This window comes from Vombatus ursinus, unplaced genomic scaffold (genome assembly GCF_900497805.2).
Source record: "Vombatus ursinus unplaced genomic scaffold, bare-nosed wombat genome assembly UNPS02008961.1, whole genome shotgun sequence".
Classification (NCBI taxonomy): Eukaryota; Metazoa; Chordata; class Mammalia; order Diprotodontia; family Vombatidae; genus Vombatus; species Vombatus ursinus.
This window is the reverse complement of record NW_020948739.1, coordinates 1907581-1933384: the sequence shown is the minus strand read 5'-3', so window position 1 is coordinate 1933384 and position 25804 is coordinate 1907581. Positions and strand designations below refer to the sequence as shown.

The 25804-nt window shown below is 39.2% G+C and overlaps 2 protein-coding genes across 5 annotated transcripts in view; one reads left to right on the top strand and one right to left on the bottom strand.

Annotated features, from left to right (window-relative positions):
- The window catches only part of CPQ (carboxypeptidase Q), a 624148-nt gene extending 599010 nt beyond the window's left edge, over window positions 1–25138 (bottom strand). For all 4 annotated transcript variants that reach the window (XM_027849956.1, XM_027849959.1, XM_027849958.1 and 1 more), the window contains exon 1: window positions 25067–25138. The gene's annotated coding sequence lies outside the window, so the exon portion shown is untranslated. The remainder of the gene's footprint in view (window positions 1–25066) is intronic.
- On the top strand, window positions 18787–25549 carry LOC114034302. Its single transcript, XM_027849939.1, has 4 exons — window positions 18787–19004; window positions 24506–24571; window positions 24645–24737; window positions 25022–25549. The coding sequence occupies exons 1-4, from the start codon at window positions 18787–18789 to the stop codon at window positions 25428–25430; spliced, it is 786 nt and encodes a 261-aa protein (XP_027705740.1). The 3' UTR covers window positions 25431–25549.
- Window positions 25550–25804: the final 255 nt, after the last annotated feature.

The following is a 25804-nucleotide window of genomic DNA, read 5'->3' as shown; positions in this document are numbered from 1 at the left end:
GAAAGAAAGAAAGAAAGAAAGAAAGAAAGAAAGAAAGAAAGAAAGAAAGAAAGAAAGAAAGAAAGAAAGAAAGAAAGAAAAAAGAAAGAAAGAGAGAATGAAAGAAAGAAAGAAAGAAGGAAAGAAAGAAAGAAGGAAAGAAGGAAAGAAAGAAAGGAAGGAAGGAAGGAAGGAAGAAAGAAAGGAAGGAAGGAAAGAAGAAAGAAAATATAAGACTTAGCTGTAGCAGAAAAAAGAGACAAAGGAGGGCTGCAGACCCTATGATCATCTCAGCAAAAGAATCAGGCTGGAGCTACCATTTGTACTCATCTCTTCAAAGCCTGAGGAAAGCACCAAGATCTGCCCTTTCCCCAATTGCCCCTCCCTATGTCTCTCTATAGACCAGCTTGGTGGCACAGTGGGTAGAATAAAGGACTTGGAGTCAGAAGATTCATCTTCCTGTGTTCAGATCTAACCTCCAGACACTTACTAGCTGTATGACCCTGGGCAAGTCACTTAACCCGATTTGCCTCTGCTTCCTCATCTGTAAAATGAGCTGCAGAAGGAAATGGCAAACCACTCCAGTATCTTTGCCAAAAAAAAACCCTAAATGGGGTCATGAAGAGTCATACACAACTGAAAAACATAAGATAGCATGCTCACTTCTCTACCCAAATGTTTTCAGTAACCTGAATATTTGCCTTAACCATAAAGATTAGCTAGAAATAAAAATAAATTTAGATTAATGCAGAGAGCCAGACCTGTACCTGAATGTTAGGAATTCTCCTGACTGGGGGTTCTAAGCAATTGTGAGTGAACTCTAAACTCTTTTTTTTTCATATAAACTCCTAAAGCAGCAGTTATGTGGGAACCACATAACCTGAAAAGCCACTGCATGACCCTTAAACTAAAAATAAGCTCATGTTTAATCAAAATGTTGATTAAATCTCTTAGAGACAAAAAAAAAATTAGGGAAGAAGGGTTACAATGACTATCAGACTATTAGCTATTGACTATTGCTGGTCAAGCGCACCCTCTTCAAAGACACCTGCATCCACCTGTGTTATACTGGAAATGGGCAGCCAGGGCTCTATTGGTCACTTCTATACTTCCATGAGATCTAAGCAGTTTAGACTTATGCTAAATGTCTAAAACATGGGATACATGTTCTCAGGTTTGAAAAGCAATCCTAATATCTAGATTTCTTTTTTCAATTAGCCTAACCCCACAATCCTCAGTGGCTGGCAGTGCCTCTGCTGCCTTCAAGAGGAATTTGGTCTGGATAAAGGAATGAGTGGACTCTATTAAGGACAGAAAAAAACTAAATCCACTAAGCCTGCTTCCCCAACATGAGAAAGAGAGGCCCAAGCCAGGAGTGGGTCAGCTGAGGAAACAAACATTTTTCTCCATTGGCAAATGTTTAATTGAACATTCTGAGAATCTAATTTCATGTGTGCAGATGCAAATGTTTGAAGAGTTGTTTACAGGGCCATTTGTGCCAGAAAGACCCTAGTGCCAAGACAGCCACAGTCCCTATTATCCTGCTGGATTCCACTTCTAAAGATGCTTCAGGGTTGTCTGAGGCTTGTCAGTTTCCGTATTCAAAGTGTTCTCTGTTCCCTCAAAGCAGAGGACTACTTCCCCTCTTCCATACACATCTCTTCCCTCCCTGACTGGGGAGGCCCATAGAGGAGATACCACAAAGGGAAACAGAGCCCATCCTCAGAAGGAGGCAGCTTGGGATCAAAGTTTTACTAGTTTCTGAAAACCAACCCAGAAACAGTTCCAGATCCTGGATGGTTTGTGCCATATGCTGCCTCTTCACCATTTATTTATTCTAATCAATTGTTTCTTCTACTCACTGACTTCAAGGCTCAGCTCAAAGGCCACTTTCTTCAAGAGTCCTTTCCAGATGCATCCACTAGTGTTTGCAGAGATTTTGACTGAAAACAAAGGCCTCTCACAACCTGCTATGGGGAGGGCGGTCTTTGATCAACTCAAGATAGCTCAAATCCAACCTTCTTCAGGAGGCCTTTCCCTGTCTCCCCTACCAAAACACCTCCCCTTCTGAAATTACCCCCTATTTGTTGTTATTTTTCTGTCCTGTCTGACTCTTCATGACCTCCTTTGGGGTTTTCTTGGCAAAGATACTGGAGTGGTTTGCCATTTCCTTCTCCAGCTCATTTATAAATGAGGAAACTGAGGTAAACAGGGTTAAGTGACTTGCCCAGGGTCACATGGCTAGTAAGTGCCTGAGGCCAGATTTGAATGCAAAAAGATGAGTCTTCCTAACTCCAAGCCCTGCACTCTACGCACTGCACCACCAAGTCGCCCATAACATTAACTAACATTTATAAGCGCTACTAGACACCAGGCACTGTGCTAAGTGACTTGATCCTTCACAAAAACTCTGGGAAGTAGGTAGGTAGTATTATTATCCTCATTTATCCTCATTAACCTCAAGCAGAGGTTAAGTGACTTGCCCAGATCACATAGCTTATAAGTGTCTAATGGTAAATTGAACTCAGATCTTCCTGACTCTAAGCTCAGTACACTATCCATTGAGCCACCTAACTGCCCCTATTTACCCTATGTATATCTTGTATGCATACACTTATTCACATGTTGTCTCCTCCATTATAAGGCATGCTCCTTCAGGTCAGAGACTGGTTTTGCCTTTCTTCGTACGTCCAGCTTTTAGTACAATTCCTGGAATGCAGTAAGCCCTTAATAAATGCTTGTTGACTGATTTACTGACATAGTAGTTACGCTGAAGGTAGGGCTATGCCAAAGTGGAATAGAGGGAAGAGGGCTAGATTTGGAGGCTGCTGTTGAGTCCTTTTTCAGTCGTGTCTGACTCTTTTGTGACCCCATTTGGGGTATTCTTGGCAGAGACACTGGAGTAGTATGTCATTTTCTTCTCCAGTTTATTTGACAGATGAGGAAACTGAGGCAAAAAGGGTTAAGTGACTTGCCCAGGGTCACACAGCTAGTGTCTGAGGCAAGATTTGAACTCACAAAGATGAGTCTTCCTGACTCCAGGTCCAGTACTCTATCCATCGTGCAACCTCCCTGCCCAAATTTGAAGAGATTTGGAGGACCTGAGTTCAAATTTCAGCTTTGTTACTTACTACCTACGGATCTTAGGCAAGTAACTCAACCAAACTGGGCCTCAGAGGGTTACTTCCTGACAAGTAACATACTGTTCACCACAGTTCCTAACTAATCCTTCTGTGGTCTAAGACTCTTCGTCCCAAGACCAGCTTCAGTCACTCACCTCTGCATTATGTAACTGCAGAGTTTTCAAGGGCCTCAAAGACCATCTTGTCCAACCTAAACCCAAACAAGAATCCCTTCTACCACATATCAGACAAGGGATCAGCCCCTGCCTTGAGATCTACAGGGAGGGGGCACTAGGGTGTGCTGGAGACAGCTAGGACTGGCTCGAGATAGCTAATTGTTCAACGTTCATTGTGACCATTTACACTCTAGATACCCTCAAATGCTATGAATCAAGGCTTGATTTATTGCTTTGATGCTTGTCTAGAGTCCAGGGGTGGAGAACCCTTGGCCTTGTGGCCACATGTGGCCCACTAGGTCCTCAAGGGCAGTCTTTAACTGAATCCAAACTTCAGTTCTGTGAGGTCTGATAAGGATCTTACTGGTATCTTCAGTGTCTCCATTCATTTCCAACCCTGCTATCCCTTCAGTTCTGTGAAGTTTGGATTCAGTTAAAGGGCGGCACCTGAGGGCCTGGAGGGTCACATGTGGCCTCAAGGCCTCAGGTTCCTCACACCTGGACTCCAGATGTAAGAAAGTGATGAGAAAAAAAAATCTTAATAATGCAGTTAAACATTAAGTATATCATGCCTACATTCCTTGCTGTGCCCCAAGTCAGTTGCTAAATATTTAGTGGAACAGCCCTGGGGAGAACTCATCACTTCCTGCAGCTGTCCAATCTATTTTGACATAACTTTTACTTTTTATATAAAGCCTATAATTGCCACTTTACACCTTCCACCATAGGGGCAGCTAGGTGGCACAGTGGATAGAGTGCCAGACCTAGAGTCAGAAAGGCTCATCTTGCTGAGTGCAAATCTGGCCTCAGACATTTACTTGCTGGGCAAGTCACTTAACCCTGTTTGCCTCAGTTTCCTCATCTGTAAAGTGAGTTGAAGAAGGAAATGGCAAACTACTCCAGTATCTTTGCCAAGAAAACCTCAAATGGGGTCATGAAGAGTTGGACACAAATGAAAACAACTGAACAAATCTTCTACAGCTGGCCTCTCGTTCACTCCTCTAGGGCTAAGCAAAAATAGTCCCCCTTCCACACATTAACCCTTCAAACACCTGAAGACAACAATCATGCTGCCCTTGATCCCAAACCTTCTTAACCCTAGACTGAACCACCATGTTTAATCCCTTCAGTCAATCTTCAAATGGCATGAACTTAGGTCCCTTTAACATCTCAGCTTCCCTCTTCCAGCTACTCTTCATCTTATCAATGTCCTTCCTAAAATAAGTGGCCCAGAACTGAGCGTGATATTTCACATGCATTCTTACGGGGGCAGAGTATACAGTGGGATGATCATCAGCCTATTCTCGGATATCATTCCCCCTTAATACAACCCAAGATCTCATTAGCTTTCTTGGCTGCCACACACCACCAATTTTCCTCCTTCCTGACACCCCTAAGTATATCCAAAGAGACCTGTCATCAATCACTACCCTCTCCATCTGCTGCTTCGGCAGTAAGAATTATGGCAGGAAGGCTGCAAACAGAGCACCAACAGCTTTCCCCTTGAGCTCAGCAGCATCCTTGTCTCATAGGAAAGCTATCCTCCAAACACCATCACCTGACTCCTTCCAAGGCTGCAGTTCTTAAAAAGGGGAAGAAATACATTTGACCACGAATGACAGAATCCACTTTCTTGCAAGGATTATTAACTGAAGAAAAGATATTTAAAGGCTCTTCCATCAAAAGATGGAAAGAAGCTTATAGAAAGAGCTATTTCCTGTCTCCCTGGTAAGATGAGCATCAAATGGTCCATCTGGTTTTCCCTAATTGGTTGATCTCCTGCTCAAGGATCTTATTGGTATCTGCATTGTCTCCATTCATTTCCTATCCCTCCTGTGGTACTACGTCTTTCACAAAACCCCAGATCAGCAAGGTATATGAAAACAGAACAAAAAAAAATGTTAGAGAAGCAGCCAGCTGTTTTCAACAATAATTCTGCAACATTATACACATGGCATCAGTGTATTACGAGGATACTTAGCAAAAGCAATAATTACAGCTCTGGATCCAGCAAGGGCCTCAAAGATAAAATTAATTTTAATAGTGAAAAAGATTCCTCTAGAGACACCGTGTTCCTCCTCATCATTAAAGTGGGAATTGAACTGTTTGGGCAGTCCAGCACCTTCCTGTAATGACAAAGCTTTTAAAAAATGAGAATAATGTTTTTGCAGTGTCTTTATAATTATTTTTCTGTCATTGTCTTAGCTAACTACAAAAATAAGGGCAAGGATAAAAACATAGGAATAGAGATGATTAAAAAAAAGAAAAGAGAACCCTGGAAGCGTTGGCTGGGGGTATCAGGCAGAAGGAATATCTCCATTCATTCAACAAGCACTTATTAAGTGCCTAGTAGGCGCTAAGCTGGATGGAGAGGTAGGCCTGGTGTCAGGAAGACTAGAATTCAAATCTGGCCTCAGACACTTACTAACTGTGTGACCCTGGGCAAGTCACTTAACCTCTGTTTGCTTTAATCCATTAGGGAAGGAAATAGCAAACCATTCCAGTATCTTTGCCAGGAAAACCCCATGAACAGTACGGTCCGCAGGATCACAAAGAGTCAGACATGACTGAATGACTGAATATGGTACTAAACACTGAGGAAGATACAAAGATATGAGACCAGACCCCTGCCTTCAGGGATCTAAGAATAAATTATCTGCATCACCATCATCATTATCATCACAGTACAAGAGTGCTTTACTGTTAAATTAGCTTATTTGATCTTCATAATGACCCTCTAAAGTTGAAAGTAGTAGCATTAAGATGTTCACCTGACAGATATACCATATAAATTGGAACCTGCACAAAAAGAAGTGGGGTGGGGGGGGCAGACCTAACAAGGAAAGTTCTTCATTTTTAAAAAAGCATAAAGAATGAAGAAATAAGTAAACCTCCTAAAAATTCTATTCAGCAAAAGAATGTGAGAAATCTTTGAAGGAAGAGAATAATACTGCACTAACTGTGAACAGAATGACAAAAAAGAGGATGGCATGATCATAAGAACTCCCAGAGAAGAAAAACCTAATACGAGGATTCAAAGAAGGAATAAGGAATAAAAATGGAGTTCTTTAAAACCTGGGGGGAAAATTGAAGGTTTAGAGCCAAAGCTAGTAAATTTAACAAAGCAAAAGACACCTCCAAAAAATCATGGATAAGATGGCACTCAAAATACATGTATACAACAAGAAATATGAGAGCAACGTAAAAAGTCAGTAAAATTAGAACAGATGAGGTCTCAACAAATTAACTGGGCTTCAAGGCAGGGTGGTCAGATAATCTAAGAATCATTTGGTATTATAGAAAAATGAATCCTCCCAGAAAGCTAAATGTCATATTGAAGAAAATTGTATTAGAAAACTCCCCAGAAGTATTAGAACTAGAATACAAAGTTCAGCCCTATAAAATCCAGGGGATTCCATTTGAGAGAAACCCAAAGTATAACTCACTCAAAAATTTAGTCACCAAGTTTGAAAGCTGACAAATTAAAGAAAAACGATACTTTCAGCCAAAGGAAGACAACTTACTTGCCAAGAATTGATGGTCCACACTTCCCAAAATTATTCATCAATGAAAATACATTAAATGAAAGGCTAAAATATAAACGAAAATATCTTTCACAAAAAGATAACCTTACTTTGAAAAGTAGGGCATAATTTTACACAAACAAAAAAAAAGAAATATAATTAATGGTTTCCAATAATGTCTGTTGAAAAATGCAAAGAAAATATAATACTCACTTATATTAGATGCTAAAATGTACAGAAATAAAAGAGCTTATCCTAAATATGATCAAAAATAATATCTTCATTTTAATATGTTTTAATGACAGCTATTTTCTTTACATCACAGGCATTTCTAGTAAAAAGATACTTCCCCTCACACATACATCCTCCCTTCTAGATTAAACCTTCCCTTAACAACAAAAATCAACAAGCAAAAATACCCTAGATAGTGACTCCATCTGCATTGTAGACAACATTCTGCCCTATCCCACCTATGTGCCATAAGGAAGGAGGTATGTTTTATTATCTATTCTCTAGGAACATTATTAGTTTCTCAATTACTCAAGAGCTCAACTTCCTTTTAGTTATTATGACGGTTATTTAATTATAACAGCAATCACAGTATTAACATTTTTGGTTTCTATTTTATCAATATTTTTGTTTTTTATTTAAGTTGTTTTAGTCACTGTATGTGTCTTATTCTCTGGGTTTGCTTAGTTAGTCCACCAATTCACACAAATCTTCCAAATTTCTATGAATTCCTCATATTTATCATTTCTTACTGTACAATAGCATTCTATGACATTCATAGACTACAGTTTTTTTTTCAGCTATTCCTCAATCAATGGACGCCTTAATTCCTTTCCAGTCTCTTGCTACCACAAAGAGTGTGACTGTGAATATTTTGTTATATATTGTTCCTCTGCTTCTTTCTTTGACTTCCTAGGGACGTAAGTCCTGTATTGGGATTACTGAATTAAGGGTATAGACAGTGTGTTTATTTTTCTTATATAATTCCAAACTGTGAGCCAGAAACACCTTACAATTCCATCTTCAGGCATTAGTGCAATTATGCAAATAAAGGGACTAAAATGTTCATACCCTTCGGCCCAGAAACTCCATTGCTAGGCATATACCCCAAGGGGGTCATTGACACAAAGAAAGTCTCTATATATGCCAAAATATTTATAGCAGCATTTTTTGTAGTAGTAAAGAACTAGAAACAAAGTAGATGCCTAAGAATTGTGCTGTAAGAAACAATATGAACTGATGCGAAGTGAAGTAAGCAGCGCCAGGAAAATTAAATATACGTAACATAAATGGAAATGGAAAGAAAAAACACCATAAAATAACTGAAAATGAATATTGCAAAATTATTTCTTAAAAATGTTTGACCCCAGGGCAGCTAGGTGGTGCAGTGGATAGAGCACCGGCCCTGACGTCAGGAGGACCTGAGTTCAAATACGGCCTCAGACCAAACACTTGACACTGACTGGCTGTGTGACCCTGGGCAAGTCACTTAACCCCAATTGTCTAAAAAGAAAAAAAAGTTTGGCCCCAAAGAAAAGATATGAAAAGAAACCTCCCCCAACTCCCTTGGAGAAATTTGGAGGAGAGGGAGTTAGATTCCATCATTGTGGAACACTGACTATAGTGACCAGTTTTTTTCAATGTATGGATTGGTTTTGATCATTTTTTTTCTCAACTTCCTCATTTTCTTTTTATTATTATTACTATTCTTTGCTTTAAAGGATCGCTCTCTAGAAGGGTTTGGGGAAGGACAAAGGTGGAAATTTAAGTGGTATAAAAACAAAAGATATCAATAGAAATCTGCTAAAAAGCAAACTGAGGCATATTACTATAATAGAATATTACCAAAGAAACAACCAATTGGAAGAATACAGTGAAACCTGGAAAGACATAGAAACTGGTACAAAGTAAAATAAGCAGAACCAGGAAAACAATATGCACAATGACTACAATAATGTAAATGGAAAGAACAACCATAAAACAATCAAGTCTAAAATCATAAAATTAAGTGACCCAAGTTTTACACCAGAGGAGCACAGGACATCTACCAACACACCTTTTCAAAGGAGAAAACGTAGAACCTTGAATATATTGTCAGATATTTTTCAATGTGTAACTTGATTTTGCTTAATTTTTTTTCTCTATTTTTTTCTTTTACAAAGGATGGCTCTCAGAAAAGGGAAGAGGAAGGGACATAGAGAGAAATAATGTAAAATCAAAAGATGGCAATAAAAATCTATTTTTTGAAATGTGAATGTTCCTATAGCCTTTACTCTCTGTTTCAATTTTTTTCATCTGTACCATCTTACAAAATGTGAGGGGAAACCTCTGGGTTGTTTTAATTGACAAGCTTTTCTTAAGCACCGACTATGTGACAGTCCTTATGTTCCCTTTACTCAAGAAACTTATAATATAAAATACACAGGATCATCAGAAGAGGCATTCTCCTCCAACTGCATCATTTTAGAAATGAAAATAAAGCCCAGGGGTGTTGAATGACTTTTCTAAGGTCACAAAATCACAGCTCTGGGTATTTTCTCTGGCTATCCCCCATGCCTGGAATGCTCTACCATCTCTGCTTCTTGGCTTCCTAAAGGTCACAGCTAAAATCCCACAACCTTCTACAAGAAGCCTTTCCCAATACTTTCCCTTTGTTAACTATTTCCTATTTATGCTGCCTATAACCTGTTGGTCCATAGTTATTTGCAGGTTGTCCCCAATTAGACTGTGAACTCTTCCAGGGCAGAGATTGTCTTCTGCCTTTCTTTGTATTCCCAGCACTTAGCAAAAAGCCTGGGAAATAGTTGAGGTTTAATGATTATTGGCTGACTGACACAGGCAGTATTAAAGGTGAAATTGAACCTTAGTCCTCAAAACACAAAGCAAGTGCTCTCTCCACTATACCATCCTGCAGAAAGAACACACACATATATAAAGACATTACATAAAATATATACGAAAAAAGATAATTTGGAGGTGAGGGGGAAGGCCCTTGCAATGGGGAGACCAGGAAAGACTTCATGTTCTCACACAGTCATTTGTAATTCTTTTGAAAACTCTCTTTTCTCATGTCTTTGACCACTCACCTATTGAGGAATAGTTCCTGATATTGTACATTTTTGTTAATAATTCCTTGTATATCTTCAATATCAGACTTTTATTAGTACTGTCTGAAGCAACTAGCTTTCCTACTCTTTAGTGTCTCCTCTCATTTTAGCTTCATTGATTTTATTCCTGCAAAAGCTTTGTAATTTTTATGTAGTCAAAATTGCCCATTTTGTCTTTTATGATGTCTTCTGGCTTTGTTCTCATTATGAATCCTCCTCCTAGCCAAAAGTATTTTTTTCTGGTTTTGTTCTCTAGTTGTTTTTTTTTATTCTGGTTTTGTTCTCTTCTAATTTATTTTTTTATGATGTGACCTTTTCTTTTCAGGTCAAGTAACCATTCTGAACTGACTGTGATGTATGGTGTAAGCTGTTGGTCTAAACATCTTTTGCCCAACAGTCCTTGTCAAAAAAAGAAGCCCTTTCCCCACTAAGTTCTGTTATGAGGTTTATTGCTTCTATGTCTTGCTTATCTACTCTGTTTCACTGACCCACTCTTCTGCTTTTTAACTGGTACCTAAGAATTCCAATACATACTTGACAATACAATTTGAAGTCTGATAAGGTTATGTTCTTTTATTCACACTTGTTTTTTTTTTCATTGTTTCCCCAGGTAACTCTACACCTTTTGCTCCTCTAAATGAATTTCATTATTATTTTGTCTAGTTACATGTAAGATTCCCTTGGTAATTTGAATGGTATAGCACTAAATCTATAAATTCATTTAAGGAGAATCATTTTTATTAAATTGGTGTCAGTCAGAAACACTATTTTCCCACTTAATTTAAGTTTTCTTTTATTTCCATAAAGATTGTTTGGTAGTGCTATTCATATAAACATAAAGCAGTCTTTGTAATAAGGAAACATCAGACACTTCCCAATGCCCACTGTCAGAAGCAGTAAGGCAAGAAAAAGAAATTGAGGGACAAAGAAGAGAAAAACATATCTATTTCCCAATGACATGATGGTTTACTTGGTTAACTCTAGAGAATTCTTGAAAATCAAGAAAATTAGTAGCTTCAATGAAATAATAGATACAAGATAAAGCTACAAAAATCATCAGATTTTTCTGTATATTTCTAAAAAATAAATTTAAAAATCCAGGAGGAAGGGAGGAGAATTCAGTTCAATTTAAATGATTTATTATTTATTATTAAGCATTTATTATTAAGCACCTATTAAGAGCCAGATGCTGTGCTAGGTATATCCAAAGGAAAAAAAAAAAACACTCCCTTCCCAAGGAGTTGACAGTCTACATAATTCTGATTTATCTTGGGTTATAGAGTAGAGTTTAAAATACACACCCGGCAGTGGTATAGTATGCCATCTCCACGTGGTCAGGAATTGAAGGAGATAGAAAGGCTCCTCAGTGAAGAAGAATGTGATGTTTTTGTATACAGATGTTAGTACATAGGCTTAAACATTTAAACTTTTGTACATGGATTTTTATGAGGACTCTACAGGTAAGGTGGAATTACCTTTAATATGTAAGTATGTATTATGAAATTATGAATGGAAATACTGTCAGTGCAATGCCAATCTGCCATTCATTAAGAAAGTGCTACTTGAACTGAGTTTTGAAGGCATGGAGAGGAAAGAATGGCATATCCAGACATGGGGAAGCATCAGACGAGAGACAGGAGATGATAGATGGAGCGTGGTCTATGAGGAACAGCAAGAACACCAGTCTGTCACGACCATAATAACCAGGAAGAAGGGAAAGGCTGGAAAGGGAAGGCAGAAGCAGGCTGTGAAGGACTTTACATGTCCAACAGAGGAGTTTGTATTTTATCCCAAATGCAATAGAGAGCCACTGGTGAAACACAGTACCTGAATCCCAAATTACATGGAGCTCTGTTGTGGAAGATGACTAGGAAAGGCCCTATTCTAATCCATCCCTGCAGGGAATCCAAGTAGCCCGATGCAGACAGGTATAACATAAAATTAAAGGATGCTTTCAGAGAAAAAGGAGGCAGACAGGAGTGGCAGAAAAAAAAAAAAAAAACTTTCCAGGATGCTTTAAACCTGATGAACTAAGGAACCTGGGAATTGGCCTAAAAGCCTGGAAAAATGTATCCAGTTTATATAGAAAGAAAAATGCTAGGGACTAGATAAAGACCAGGTACCAGGCTTCTGGAAGGATCCATATGATAGAATTCCTAGGGAAAGATATGGAAAAGATACCAGTTAGGTGAATGAAAAAGGTGCTTTGGAAAGTCCAGTTTCATAAAACATCAGTTGAAAAGAACTCAAGTAGTCTTAGGTCTTCATTCTACAAATACAGATGGCTCAAAGAGGGTAAAGAAGATAAATTACACTTAAAATAACAACAAAATATAAAATATATGGGAGTTACTCTTCAAAGACAAACACAGAAATTATATAATTACAACTACAAAATAATATTTACAGAAATGAAACAAGGCCTAAATAATTGAAGAGATATCATGACTAGACTGTCAATATAATAATATAAAAATGTTCGGCAGATTTAGTTCCACATGCCTCAGATTTCTAAGGGGATACTTTTTTAGAATTAGGTAAAAATTTTTTAAAAATTCATTTGAAGGAGTAAAATTTCTCACCAGGCTATACTCCTCTGGATCTTTTCTACCATGCCTCAAAAATCTCTCAATCCCGGAAGGTCACCCTAGAATTCACACTTCTGACTTATCCTCAGACCCTAGGGCCCTTCCTCTGAGGCTTCTACACAAATACAGTTAATGCAGTTAAAATCAGAGGAAAAGATACTAATTAGGGAAAATCTTTACATAACATCATAGACTTAGAACCTGAAGGATCTTTGAAGATGATCAATTCCAGAGATGTCAAACTCTCCAGTAACCCTCCCTAGCCTGAACCAGGATGAAATGCAAGTGGGAAATATTTAACAAAATAAATAAAAATACAATAAAACATAGGTAATAGTTAATTAGTGCTTTTCTGAATCAACATGCAGCCTTCAGGGATCTCTTTCTATTTGATTTTGATGCTTCTATCTAGCCCAAGAACTTCATTTTTATAGATAAGAAATGGAGGCCCAGAGACATTAAGTGATTTGCCCAAAGACACATAGGCAATATTAGAACCATGAGTCAAAACCAAGTTCTCTTACTCCAAATCCAATGTTCTTTACATTGAATCCTGATGTCTAGCCTGGCATCCAAAATCAAAAGGGAACCGACACAAAGCTACAAATTGAGAGCCACCCAGTGGTCCATAGGTAAGTGGTCCATGGGTAAGTGGTCAAGGAATATGAATGAACATTTTTCAAAAGAATAAATATGAACTATCAACAACCACTTGAAAAAGAATTCAAAATTGGGGCAGCTCAGTGGCGCTGTGGATAGAGCACTGGCCCTGGATTCAGGAGGACCTGAGTTCAAATTTGGCCTCAGACACATAACACTTACTAGCTGTGTGACCCTGGGCAAGTCACTTGACCCCATTGCCTAGCCCGCCCCCCCTCCCCCCCCAAAAAAGAGTTCAAAGTCACTAATAATTGAAGAAATGCAAATTAAAACAACCCTTTGTACCTCACACCCATCCAAGCAGCAAAGACATAAAATGAGAAAACTCCTTATTGGAGGGGCTACTGGAAGTTAGGAATGCTAACTCGCTACTGGTGGAGTTGTGAGTTAGTTCAACCATACTGGGAGAGAATTTGGAATAACACAGGAAAAGTTACTCAGTTGTTTATATCCTTTGACCCAGAGATCCCACTATAGGGTTTATACTCCGAGGAAGTTAGTGACAATAAAAGAGAAAATATTCATAGCAGCATTATTTGTGATAGCAAAGAGCTGGAAACAAAATATATGCCAAATGACTGGGGAATGGTTGAACTGTGATATATGATCACTGCCCTGTAAGGAATAATCAATATGAAGAATTCAGAGAAATATGGGAAGACATAAATGAAGATATGAAAAGTGACAAAAGCAGAGGAAAAACAACAATTCAGATAGCACACACTCCTTCCCCTATATCCCCCACGTTCTCCAAAGCATTAAAGCCTGGTTCTGCTTCAATCTAATCAAACTGATACTTGTGAGCCTCTTCCCTCAGACCATGACTTTAATTATAAGGTATCTCATGAAGATGGTGGAAAGATAGTTTTAAAATAGAAAATCAAGGTAAAATTTGGAAAATACACTCATGGCAAACATCCTTAAGAATTGTAGCCCATGGCAAATCACCAAAATCCTCCCAATCATCAGATCATAAAAAAGAACTAGAAGAAAGTTTAGGAGTCATTTAGGGACTCCTCCACCACATTTTACAGAGGAAGAACTGAGGCCAAGAAAGGTTAAGTGACTTGCCTGGATCCCACAAGGATGGAAATTGTATTTCCAGATGAGCCCAAGCCAAGACTCAACACCTTGCCTAGGAAAGCCTGAAATTCTGAAATAAAAATTGGCCCCTTAGCTACTCACATGTTGTGACTCCATGCCTAAAACAGGGTTCATCACAGGAACTCTGTGCTCCTGTTCAAACTCATCCAATAAGCATCTGTTAAAAAATTACTTTATATGTAAGACACTGTGCTAGTTTCTGCAGATACAAAGGCAGAGAAAAAGTCCCTGACATCTAAGAGCTTACTGAAGGATACAATGCAACAAAGAGATAAGTATGTAAATGATAATTCCAGGATGGAGAAGGCAAGAGTAGAGAAGAAGAAAGGATTCTTGAAAGGTTTATAAGGGCATGAATTATGGTGGTAACCATGGGAAATAGAGAAAAAGGGACTGATTTGAGGAGGAGGAGGAAGAGAGAAAAGATTGAAATAAGGTAGAGTAGAAAGAAAGAGACTGATGTAAGATTGCTTTTAAGACTTAGCAATTGATTGGACAGAGAAAGAGAAGAGTTCAGGATGACTGAGGATGTGAACCTGGGTGGCTGAAAGGATGGTGATGCTCTTAATAGAAATAAGGAAGGATGGAGAGAGGAAGGGGATCTACAGATTCTATAAGGGAGAAAGACTCAAAAAATTCTAAGCCAGGCATCAAGCAGAGCAGTGAAACTTCCCATCATCAGTACTATCATATCTTTTCCCAATGTCTAACCTCAGACTGAAAGGGAAATCTCAAACTCCCCCAACCATGGCGTGAAGTAGTTAACCATGCCCTCTACTTCCCTCTGCCTCTCTGTTTTTCCTCTTTGTTTTTCCACTTGTACTCTTCTCATTGCAATCTTTGATGTTAGTTCCTAAGTTATATCATCCTGTGCTGAAGGCTCATGTAGAATTCTTATTTTTTTTAAACTTATGGAAGAAAATATTTCCATAACAATACAATAAAAAAGATGATTTCTTAGGGATGTGGTTCCAAAAGAACATGGTGCCTCCCACACCTGGGACATAACCATACCTACATACATAGATATATAGATATATATACACATGCACACATATATATATAGAGAGAGAGAAAGAGATACACGTACATACATACATACATACAATGACTATAACCACGCAAATTAAGCCCCCAGGGAGAGCCAACAAAACTTTGGTCCAACACAATAAACAATTATCAAGGTTATCAAATTATCAATGGACCATTTTCAAAGTTACAGTTATCAATCAGTAAGATTATAAAAGTCAAAAGTTGTCCTATTACTTGCAATCTTTCAATTAGACAGTTTTGTTTCAGTATTTTACTGGGAATGTACTTAGTGCTGTCAGTTGTTTGTACCTATGTATCTGGCACATAATAAGCGCTTAATAAATGCTCTATCTTTCTATTTAGCTAGCTATCATCTATCTACCTATTATCTATTTATCATCTATCTATCTTATCTATATGCCCTACCTGTCCTGTTCCTTCTTACCCATTATGCAAAGGAAAGAACATTGGGCCTGACATTAGAGAACCTGGGTTCTAATCCCAGTTCTGAAACTTCTTCCTTGTGTGACCTTGGAAAAGTCACTTAGCCACACTGGACCTCAGTTTCTCCATCTGTAAAATGAAGAAGCTAGACTACTCTGAGGTCCCTTTCAGTGCTAAAACTATAATTTTATCTCCTATGCATTTTTGATGACCTAGACTGGCCTCTAATTGTTTATATACACCCATCCTTTTTTCCTCCTCCTTCTCAAAAAAATATAAAGAAAAGTTCTAAGAACTCCTGTGGATAATTAATCATTCCAAATTCAGTAGCCATTTGTCTTTTTCAGAAAGTGGTAATAATCAAGGTATGCTTGAGTCAGCTCCATTCTTAATTTTTTTTAGTTTTTTAATTTTTATTTTATTTTTAGGCAACTGGGGTTAAGTGACTTGCCCAGGGTCACACAGCTAGTAAGTGTCAAGCATTTGGTAGCCAGCTCCAATCTTCCAGAGAACTCAATGTTAAATTTTTCAGTGTGGGCATTTACACCTCAGAAATTAGAGTATGCTACAAATCAGGACTTGATTTATTGTTTAATTGATTGTCCAGACTTAAGAAAGTGATGGAGAAAATGTTAATAATGCAAATTAAATTTTCAAATGTGTCCTACATGCTTTTTTTTTTTGGAGAACATTATCTGTTAAACATTTACCAGCATACCCCTAGATCTATTAAACCAATTTGCGTCTTCAGACTGTTGAATCTTTAGGGCACAAACCTGTTCACATTTGGCAGAGTTCATCAACCATACAGCCTTTAACTGTACCTAGGCCATTATATAAATAGCAAGGAAACAAAAACTCTGGGGACACAGGATTATGTCAAGCCTACAACTTCAGTGCATTAAGTGAATAAGACCTAGAACTAAAAGGCAACGAGTTTAACAGCTTGACTCAGGAGGACACATGAATGGACTGTTTGTTTTTAAAAACAAAGTGGCTTAGGAGAGGGAGAGAGAGAACATTTTAAAGCTCTGGCTTGGGGGCAAGTAATAAAAATTGTTGCCTTAGTGTTTTTTTTTTCATAATATTGTGAGTAGTAGGAAGGTCTACTCCATCACATTACCCCCTAGGGCAGAAAGTTACAGTCTCCTGAGCTAAATCAAACTGGCACCATGCAGTAGTTTTTCTGATGGCAGCAATTGGTTTATGCCATCCCTGGGCCTTAGCACTCGGCAGATTTAAAAAAAATAAAAGGTAACACAAGACTTTAACTTATTTTATGAGTTTCTCATTTTTTCTCTAGTTACCATCAAATTAAGAACATGGGACCTGAAATCTCCATCTTTCTTCACTTGCCCCTGAATTAGGTAACCATCTATACACAAGGAAGTAGATATAGTCTACAAGCCACCATCACCTTGAGGTGCTACTAATAATGAAAAAGCCACCTGGAAAACCACTCTGATAGTATTCTCACCTCAAGATCACAGATCTGGACATAGAAGAGATGTAAGAGATCATTTTGCACAACCCTCTTATTTTATAGATGAGGACACCGAGGTTTACAAAGAGGTTCACATATACAAAAAGTTTATACATATAGAGTTTTATATATTTAAAGCGGTGTGTGCATTTATGTCTGTATGTGTATGTATGTATGTATGGAGAGAGAAAAAGAGAGAGAGAGAGGTGTTTAAATGACCTATAGGGAAGGGGCAGCTAGGTGGTACAATGGATAGAGCTTCTGCCTAGAAGCAGGAAGACCCATCTTCCTGTGTTAAAATCTGGCCTCAAACACTTACAAGCTGTGTAACCCTGGCAAATCACTCAACATCTGTTTACCTCAGTTTCCTCATTTGTAAAATAAGCCGAAGAAGGAAATGGCAAGCCACTTTAGTATCTTTGCCAAGAAAACCTCAAATGGGGTCACGAAGAGTCAGACATGACTGAAACTACTTAACAACAAATGACAATAAAAAAATGACTTGTCCAAGGTCATACAGAAAATAAGTGGTAGAGCCAGTATTTGAAGCCAGACCCAAATCTAGTTCTCTTTCCACTAAATTTTTATTGATTCATTGATTAATTGACTACACCATGATTTTCAGGAACATCTGTCAAAAATTAAAAACAAAAAACACAACATAAACTATTCCATGGAGTCTGGGTGGGAATTATTCATACAGGGCCACCTACTTTTTGCTTCCAAAATTGGCAACTCTCTAAATGTTTGTATATGGCACTGCTTGTCTTTCTATCTGGGTCAAAGCAAAAGAATTTAGTCAAATTCTAAATGAACTACAGAAATTTTCAAGGCAATAACCCTACACTGACTCTTTATTCTCATTCAACCTTTTTCTCCAGCAATCCAGGTTCAACCACCACCCAGGACTAAATCCATATTTATTTCCATCATGGTACACAACCTATATCCACATTACTATTAACCCAAGATTCATACACAGCTGTAACTTGTTCAGATGTTTCAGCCATGACCAACTCTTCACGACTCCATTTGGGGTTTTCTTGGTAAAGATATTGGAGTGGTTTCCTTCTCCAAATTAATTTTACTGATGAGGAAACTGAGGCAAACAGGGTTAACTGATTTTCACATGGTCACACAGCTGGTATGTCTGTGAGCCTGGGTTGGAATTGAAGTCTTCCTGACCTCAGGCTCTATCCATTGTACCACCTAGTTGCCTTTTTTTTTTTTTTTTGGAGGGAAGGGGAGAAGGAGTAATGAGAAAGCCTTTATCTCAATCCTTAGAAAATGTACTAGACATTAAGACTTGAAGGATTCAAAGGTACACATAAACCTAAAACAATGACCAAATAGCCCATTAAACTCATTATACTCCTACCCATCCTTGTAAGGTAAAAACAACTTTGTCGGATTACTGAACGGATATTTCACATTCACCTCGGACCAGTTTTAGATATACTTAGACCTCCAGCTTTAGTAAAGACTATTAGCTTTAGTATGATCCTAGCTGTCTTCTCTGAGAAGGATACTATTAAGGAAATCCTTTCCCCCTGATAAAATGGTGCCAGACTCTGACTCCTCCTCCTTAACTGAAACTTACATAAGATCATTTTCTCCTCACTCTCTCCCGCTCCATATCCGATCTGCGGCCAAGCACTTCAGTTTCTGTCTTCATAACCTCTCTTGCATTCATCCCCTTCTCTCCTCTGACACTGCCAATACCCTGGCACAGACCCTTGTCACCTCCCACCTGCACTACTACATGCTGGACTACTGGCTGGTCTCATGGCCATAAGTCTCTCCTCACTGCCAGCCATCCTCCGCTCAGCTGTCAAATTGATTTTCCTAAAGTAGGGGTATATTTGTAAGCCCTCCTCCACTTCGTCTTCTGTTCTCCAGGCTAAATATCCTTTGTTCCTGTAACCAATGTTTATAGGGCATCACAGTCAAACCTTTCATCATTCCTTTTGGAAAAAAAAAAAGTCTGAAAATGTTTCCCTTCCTAAGCTGTTTTTGGCTGGCAAAGTATATGGAGTACTGAACTTGGAGTCTAGAAGACATGAGTTTAAATCTGGCCTCAGATATTAGTTGTGTGACCTTTGGGCATGTCATTTAACCTCTGTCTGCCTCAGTTTCCACAACCATAAAATGGGGATAACAACAGCATCTACCTAGCAGGATTATTGTGAAGATCAAATTGGAATATTTGTAGAAGGGCTTACTTAGCCCAGTGCCTGGCTAAGGCTCTGGAGGTGCTATATAAATGCTTATTCCCTTCCCCTTCCTCTTGGCTACTTAACACTCCATTCCCCAAGGACTGTCTTCTGGTTTGGTTGTTCCATTCCTAGAAGACATGTGACCCTGTAATTCAATTCTCCAAACATTTATGAAGCTCTCATTAAGTGCATGGCACTGTACTAAGCACTGATTCAAAGATAAAAAACAACAACATAAAATCCCTTGAAGAGCTTATAGACTAACTGGGAAGAGGGTAGGGAGGGTAAGACATATATTTAAGTATGATATAAGGCAAAAAAATGAATATAATCGGGCCAAAGGAGGGCCAGGAAAAATGTTATGATAAATTTGAGAAAGCAAAGATCCTGATCAATTTAGGGGCGAGGAAATGAGGACGAAGGGAGGAGAAGGAAGGCAGGAAGGGTCAGAAAAAGTTTCTGGTTTACAAAAATAGTCCTAGACGTCAGACCCCCACTGAATTTGACACAGTAGGCTCCACTTGCTCCAGTCTTATCCAATCCAACCATTCACAACAGCTAAAGCAGGTAGCATAGCTTTATTTTGTTTTACTTTTACTCACTTTGGAGTTTTGATTGTTTAGACGTAATCATGCAAAATTATTTAAACATGCATGCAAAAATATTGTTTAAAATATGTATTTAAAAATGACATGATCTCAAATATCCTTTCCAGCAACAAAAGTCTATGCTCTGTGATCTCAAATGTACACAAATGAATGACAATATGTTCCCAGATTGAATGGGGGAAAAATATGGCAGCCTCAGTCAGGGCTTTAACTGAAGCAAGTGAGTCGTAGGGAACTAAGACATGGCGTTAGAGAATGAAGCCGTGCCCTCCTCAATCACCCCCACTCCTGTTATACCAGAAGAGAAGAGGAAAGACAAAGAGCTAGAATTCACAACTGAGTTGCCAAAGAGAAAGAATATTCAAAGAATCACAAGCAAACTCTCTTGGGTAAGGAGAGTTCCTTGGAACAGTCTGTAATTTCAGGAACAATAAATCCTTAGCCCAGACAACATTCGATATTGGTCTGACCATAGGCCACATTTTCTACCCCTAGCCTTTAACCTAGCTTGCATAAAACTTGAATATATCTGATAACTGGTGCCATTATTTAGCGTATATTGTTTTTGCTGTCTGACTCTTTGTGACCCCATTTGGAGTTTTCTTGGCAAAGGTACTGGAGTGGTTTGCCATTTCCTGCTCCAGCTCCTTTTATAGATAAGGAAACTGAGGCAACAGGGCGAAGTAACTTGCCAAGGGTCACATAGCTAGCAAGTTTCTGAGGCCAAGTTTGAACTCAAATCCTCCTAACTTCCGACCCATAATTCTATCTACTGCTCCACCTAACTGCCCTTATTTAGTTTTACCAATATATTTTTGGCTTTCACTGAGATCTTACTTTAATGGTGTAATCTATATTCCAGGATAACTCATTCAATTCAATGAGTACTTATTAAACAATGTAACAGTCATTGTACTAGTTGCTGTTAAAAGCAAATAAACAAACAAACAAAAAAGAAATCCTTGCCTTTAGTGAACCTACATTCTAATATATAACCCTGATATAAACCAATATGGTAAAATCATAGAATTTTTAATTCAACATTCATTCACTTAGAAAGGCAGCATAGTTGATGGAAGAGAAGACTGAACCTAGAATCAACTATCTGGCTCTAACACATTGTAGCTGTATGACCATAGGCAAGTCACCTAATCTGTCTGAGACACAATTTCCTCATCTGTCTGCATTTGAGTCACAGACCCTTGCTAGAGAATTGATGCCCAAAGATGTTGGAGAAACTATCCAGGACAATTTACATGATGTGGTCTGGATATCCTAGAGGATGATGGGAGAAGAAAAAAACAAATGGAAAGTAAAGTGGGAATGGCTTGTCCAACACCAAAAGACTCAGTTGGAAAGGATAACCCAAGTAGAAGGCACACTCTCCAGGCACTGAGAGAGGAAGGCAGTAAAGTACTACAAAACTGTCAAGAGTCAACCCAAAGAAGAAAACTTATTGGTTTGGATCAGATATTCCCACAACCACCTAAAAAGACTCTGAGGGTGGGGTGGTGGGACCAAGAAACAAATGGGCAGAATATTTCAATAGGCTGGAGGAAATTAATATTTGAGAGCAGAAATTCTTAACCATTTGGCAGTCTGGTGAAGCCTATGTACCCCTTCACAAAATAATGTTTTTAAATCCATAAAGAATGCATAGGCTTATAAAGAAAACCAATTAAAATAAAGTTATCAAAATATCTTTCTCCTTCAAGTTCACAGAACTCCTGAAAGCTATCTACAGATCATTTAAGAGTCTATGGACCCAAGGTTAGAAACCTCCATTCTAGGGGAAGGAAAGAGCTATAACACTTCTACTTGAGGCACCACTGCAATCCTCTCCAAATTCCAAATGTTCAAAAGCTGGCACTATTTGTTGGAATGGAGCCAAATAGCTTTGGGTTGAGAAGCAGGTTTTAATGGCAAGAAGGACCTATTATACCTATTGGCAGTAACAGAGTGTTAGAACACCAAGAGGACAGAATTTGTCAGGGAAAGATCTGTAAGATTCAGAGAACCAAGAAGGAGAAGCAAAGTTCAGCCTTTCCCTTAATGACCTGAGGTCACCCTATATGCACAAGTACTATGAAGCAAAAGGGCAAGAGCTAGCCTCTTGAATCTCTGCAAGGTTGAAAATGAATATTTTACATGTCCTTTTCTCTATAAATAAAACTGTTGTGTTTTGAAACCTTGTCAACATAAGTGTGTTAAGAGAGCCACTAAATACGCTTGGGGGACTACCAGATACTGAAGTGTCCTTGGCTTCCCACCAGGGCCTGAGCAACAAGCTAGACAAGGAGAGGCCCGTGAAGGGTATCAAATCAAAAGTACAAAGGGATTGATATGAAGAACAAATGGGATGTTTGTAAAGTACTTTATACACTTTGAAACATCATATAAATGTCAGCTAATATGATTTTGCATAGCATCATGGTGATTATTTGTTAACAGTTCAAAATTAGTGGGGTAAAGGGAAAACATAAGCAGATAAGTGTTATAAATCTTCCTACCTTTAAGTAAAGTGACATAGAGTGAACCAAAAGTCTTAGTGTTGCTTGAACAGCTTGTAACAGCCCTAAGACTTTTGGGACACCCTGTGTATGGAAAAATTAAGATAAATTAGGAGTGATCATTTACTTTGCTAAGAAACCAAATACATTCCTTTAAATAGCCCGGACTCCCATCCTCATTTAAAATATAATTCAATTCACAAAAATGTTAAATTTATACTTTTCATCTCTATAAAGTAAATAATCAGAGTTCACACTTTGATGCTTGCAAAGCATCTTCACAGAAATATTTGTGAGGTAGGGGAGTTGTAAACAGTACAATATCCACTTTCTACTTGAATAAAGTAAGGCTTAGAGATTGACCCACAGAGCTAGCCAATGGCATAGCTGAAACTCAAAGCAAAGCCACCTTTCTCCTGTTAATGATTCTCTCCCCAAAGATGTCCTCTGGTACATCAACAACGAATTCAGATTTCTCTACTGTCTGTACCTTCTGTGGCATCACTAGATGGTGCCATCAGAGATTCAGAAGTGTAGAGGCCTTCAGAAAGTAGTAGTCCAGTGACCTTGCCTCCCACCACACCATTTCACAGATAGGGAAACTGAACCTCAACAGAGAAAAAGTGATTTGTCCATGTTCACACAAGCTGTCAATTAGTCCACTTCAGCAGATCAATAAATAAGCTACTTCAGGTTGGCCTATGCAGTGCCATAAGTAACATGCCTCTACATATAAGAAGTAAAATGTTAAAATCATAAAATAATAAAGCTAGAACAATAGAATCCTAGATTAAAAGGAGGAAAGGACTATAAAAATCAAAAAGCTAGAACAATAGAATCCTAGACAAAAAGCAGGAAAAGACCTCAGAAGCCATCAAGTCCAACTCCCTTGTTTTACAGAGGAGGAAACCGAGGCCTAGGGAGGCGAAGTCATTTGTCCAAGATCACACAGGTTGTAAGCATCAGAGACAGGATTTGAACAGAAGTCCTCTGACTCTGGGCTGGTGCTTTTTCTACTATACAGTATAGGTTCCCTGAAAAAAAGAATCCTTCTTAGCATACTCTCATTTTAGAGATAAGGAAGCATAGGACCAACTGATTTGCTTACATTTAAACAATTAGTAATTGCATGTCTCCAGATCAGCTGGAGCCAGTCTGCCAAATCCTCGGAACTGTTGCAAGTCCTGAGTTCTTCCCCTAAAAAATTCGTCTGAGTAGGAAAACTCTCAAATATGCCCTTTCCCATATTGTCTGTTCATAAATAAAGGATTCCTTTGTTGATGTCTCTTCAGTTTCTTAGGTACTCTAGGATGAGAGACAGAAGAGTGAGGAAAAAATGGTTGAGGATGGTTGGGACCGAGGGATGAAGACACAATCCAACAAATGGGGGAAGGGGAAAGGAATAATTTTATGTTTATATAGTCCCTACTAAGGGCCAGGCCCTGTGCTAAGTACTTTAGAAATATTTCATTTGATCCTCACAACAACTCTAGAAGGTAGGTGTTGTTAAGATCCCCGTTTTACAATTGCGCAAACGGAAGCAAATGTCATATACTTAACCTTAAGATTAAGTGTCACACAGCTGGTATCTGAGGTCATATTGGAACTCCCGTCTTCCTGAATCCAGGCTCTGAGCCCTGTCCACTGCCCCACCTAATTTTTAAAGTTGTTACTCTGAACAAAGCACTTTCCTAGGTTATAGAGGCAGGACAAAGACATAAAATATGATTTGTACCTCAAGGAGGCTATAATCTAACCAGGGTACATGTGATAAGTACATAATTAGAATAGAGGTGTCAAAGAGATATCTAAAAGTGGATTCTTGAAAGGAAGTATCATTTGTGGCGGAAGCAAAGCCACTACCAATTGCTTCCCCTACGTCATTCTTAAGAATTTTGCTTAAACTGCCCCCACTCCCGGCCCCCGCCCCCCGGGGGTCTTAGTTGTATTACTGTTCAGACTGTTCGGTCATACTTCATCTCTCTGGATATTGGGTGGAGGGGGATTAAGTAAGACGTTTCCTAGAGGCCATGAATAATGCTTTAATACTAGGAGTCACGGGATCTGGGCTTACCCCAGAAGGTCAGTCACTTCAGCAGGCTGGACCTTAGCCTGTTCTGTAAAAACCTGGGGATTGCATTTGCAAGGGCTCTTCAAGCAGGCTGAAGTTCTGGGGTACTTTAAATATAAATGCGTCCTCCCTCCTCCTCACCCCCACATAGAATATCCGCTCCTAGACAGCAGGGATTGTTTCATTTTTCACTAATTCTAGGGCTTACTATGCATGGAATGCATGTTGTTCGTTCTTCCTTTTCAAAGAAGACCAATGACATCACGGGTGATGTCTTGACTTGTAAGCACCGCTGTAGAAGGGGAGTTTTTTCTTCCCATTTTAGAGTAGTACTACCATCCTTTTATCCCGTCCCCACTGGAGGCCTGGCTCCTATCTTGCTCCCCAGGCTTCCGGCCCTCCCACCAGCACCCGGACTCCGCTACAAACGCACCTTGGAGCACGAGTGTACAGAGGCCCGGCAGCGGTGGCTAGTGCACTGGATGCAGAGGCGGCAGCAGCGGCGGCGGCGGCGGCGGCAGCAGCAGCAGCAGCAGCACCTCAGCAGTGGGGGGCACCCGGGCCGGGTTGTTCTCTGCCTCTGGAGCTCCGCCAAGAAAAAGCCTTTCCCTGCAAGCCCCGAGTCCCGTGACTGCGGCCGGGCCTCTGGGTGCAGCGCCTGCAGCGGCAGGAATGTGGCCCTGTCCCCTCTTGTTCACCTGCAGCCGCCTAAACAGCCCGGGGCAGCCTGCGTAACAGCCCTGCGGAATGGCAAGCTGGGGAGACCCCAGCCCCTCCACTCACTCCAGTCTTCCTAGAGCTCATCCTGCCCCGATGCGTTGGGGCACCCGTTTCTGAGTTTCATGTAGAATTTTATTATGTAAATTGGTCATTTAGCCTGAGGGTTTTTTTTAATAAATGTCTATTTTTAATCAGAGCCAATAATATGAGTTTCTTTAAAAGAGATGGAGGGAATAAGTTGGGAAAAAACTCAGGGGAAGACTGAATGGAGTTAGTTTCAGAAGCAGCATCCTCAGGCCAAAAAAGCCTGCCCTGTGTGCAGTTTGGTCCAGGAGCTGCTGGAGATATAGGAGAAAGTGAAACTGACAGTGAGGAAGCGGTTTTGTATAAGAATCCCGTCAGCGTAGGGAAGGAACTGGTTTTTTTGAGGCTGAAAATGAAAACTAAAAAT

What these genes read in the sequence shown, in the direction of transcription:
- LOC114034302 (XM_027849939.1), top strand. Translation starts at nt 18,787, where the DNA reads ATGGTGCCAGACTCTGACTCCTCCTCCTTAACTGAAACTTACATAAGA. An exon ending in ATTGGGTGGAGGGGGATTAA is followed by an intron (nt 24,572 to 24,644) that starts GTAAGACGTTTC and finishes TTACCCCAGAAG; the next exon opens with GTCAGTCACTTCAGCAGGCT. An exon ending in AAGCAGGCTGAAGTTCTGGG is followed by an intron (nt 24,738 to 25,021) that starts GTACTTTAAATA and finishes CTTGCTCCCCAG; the next exon opens with GCTTCCGGCCCTCCCACCAG.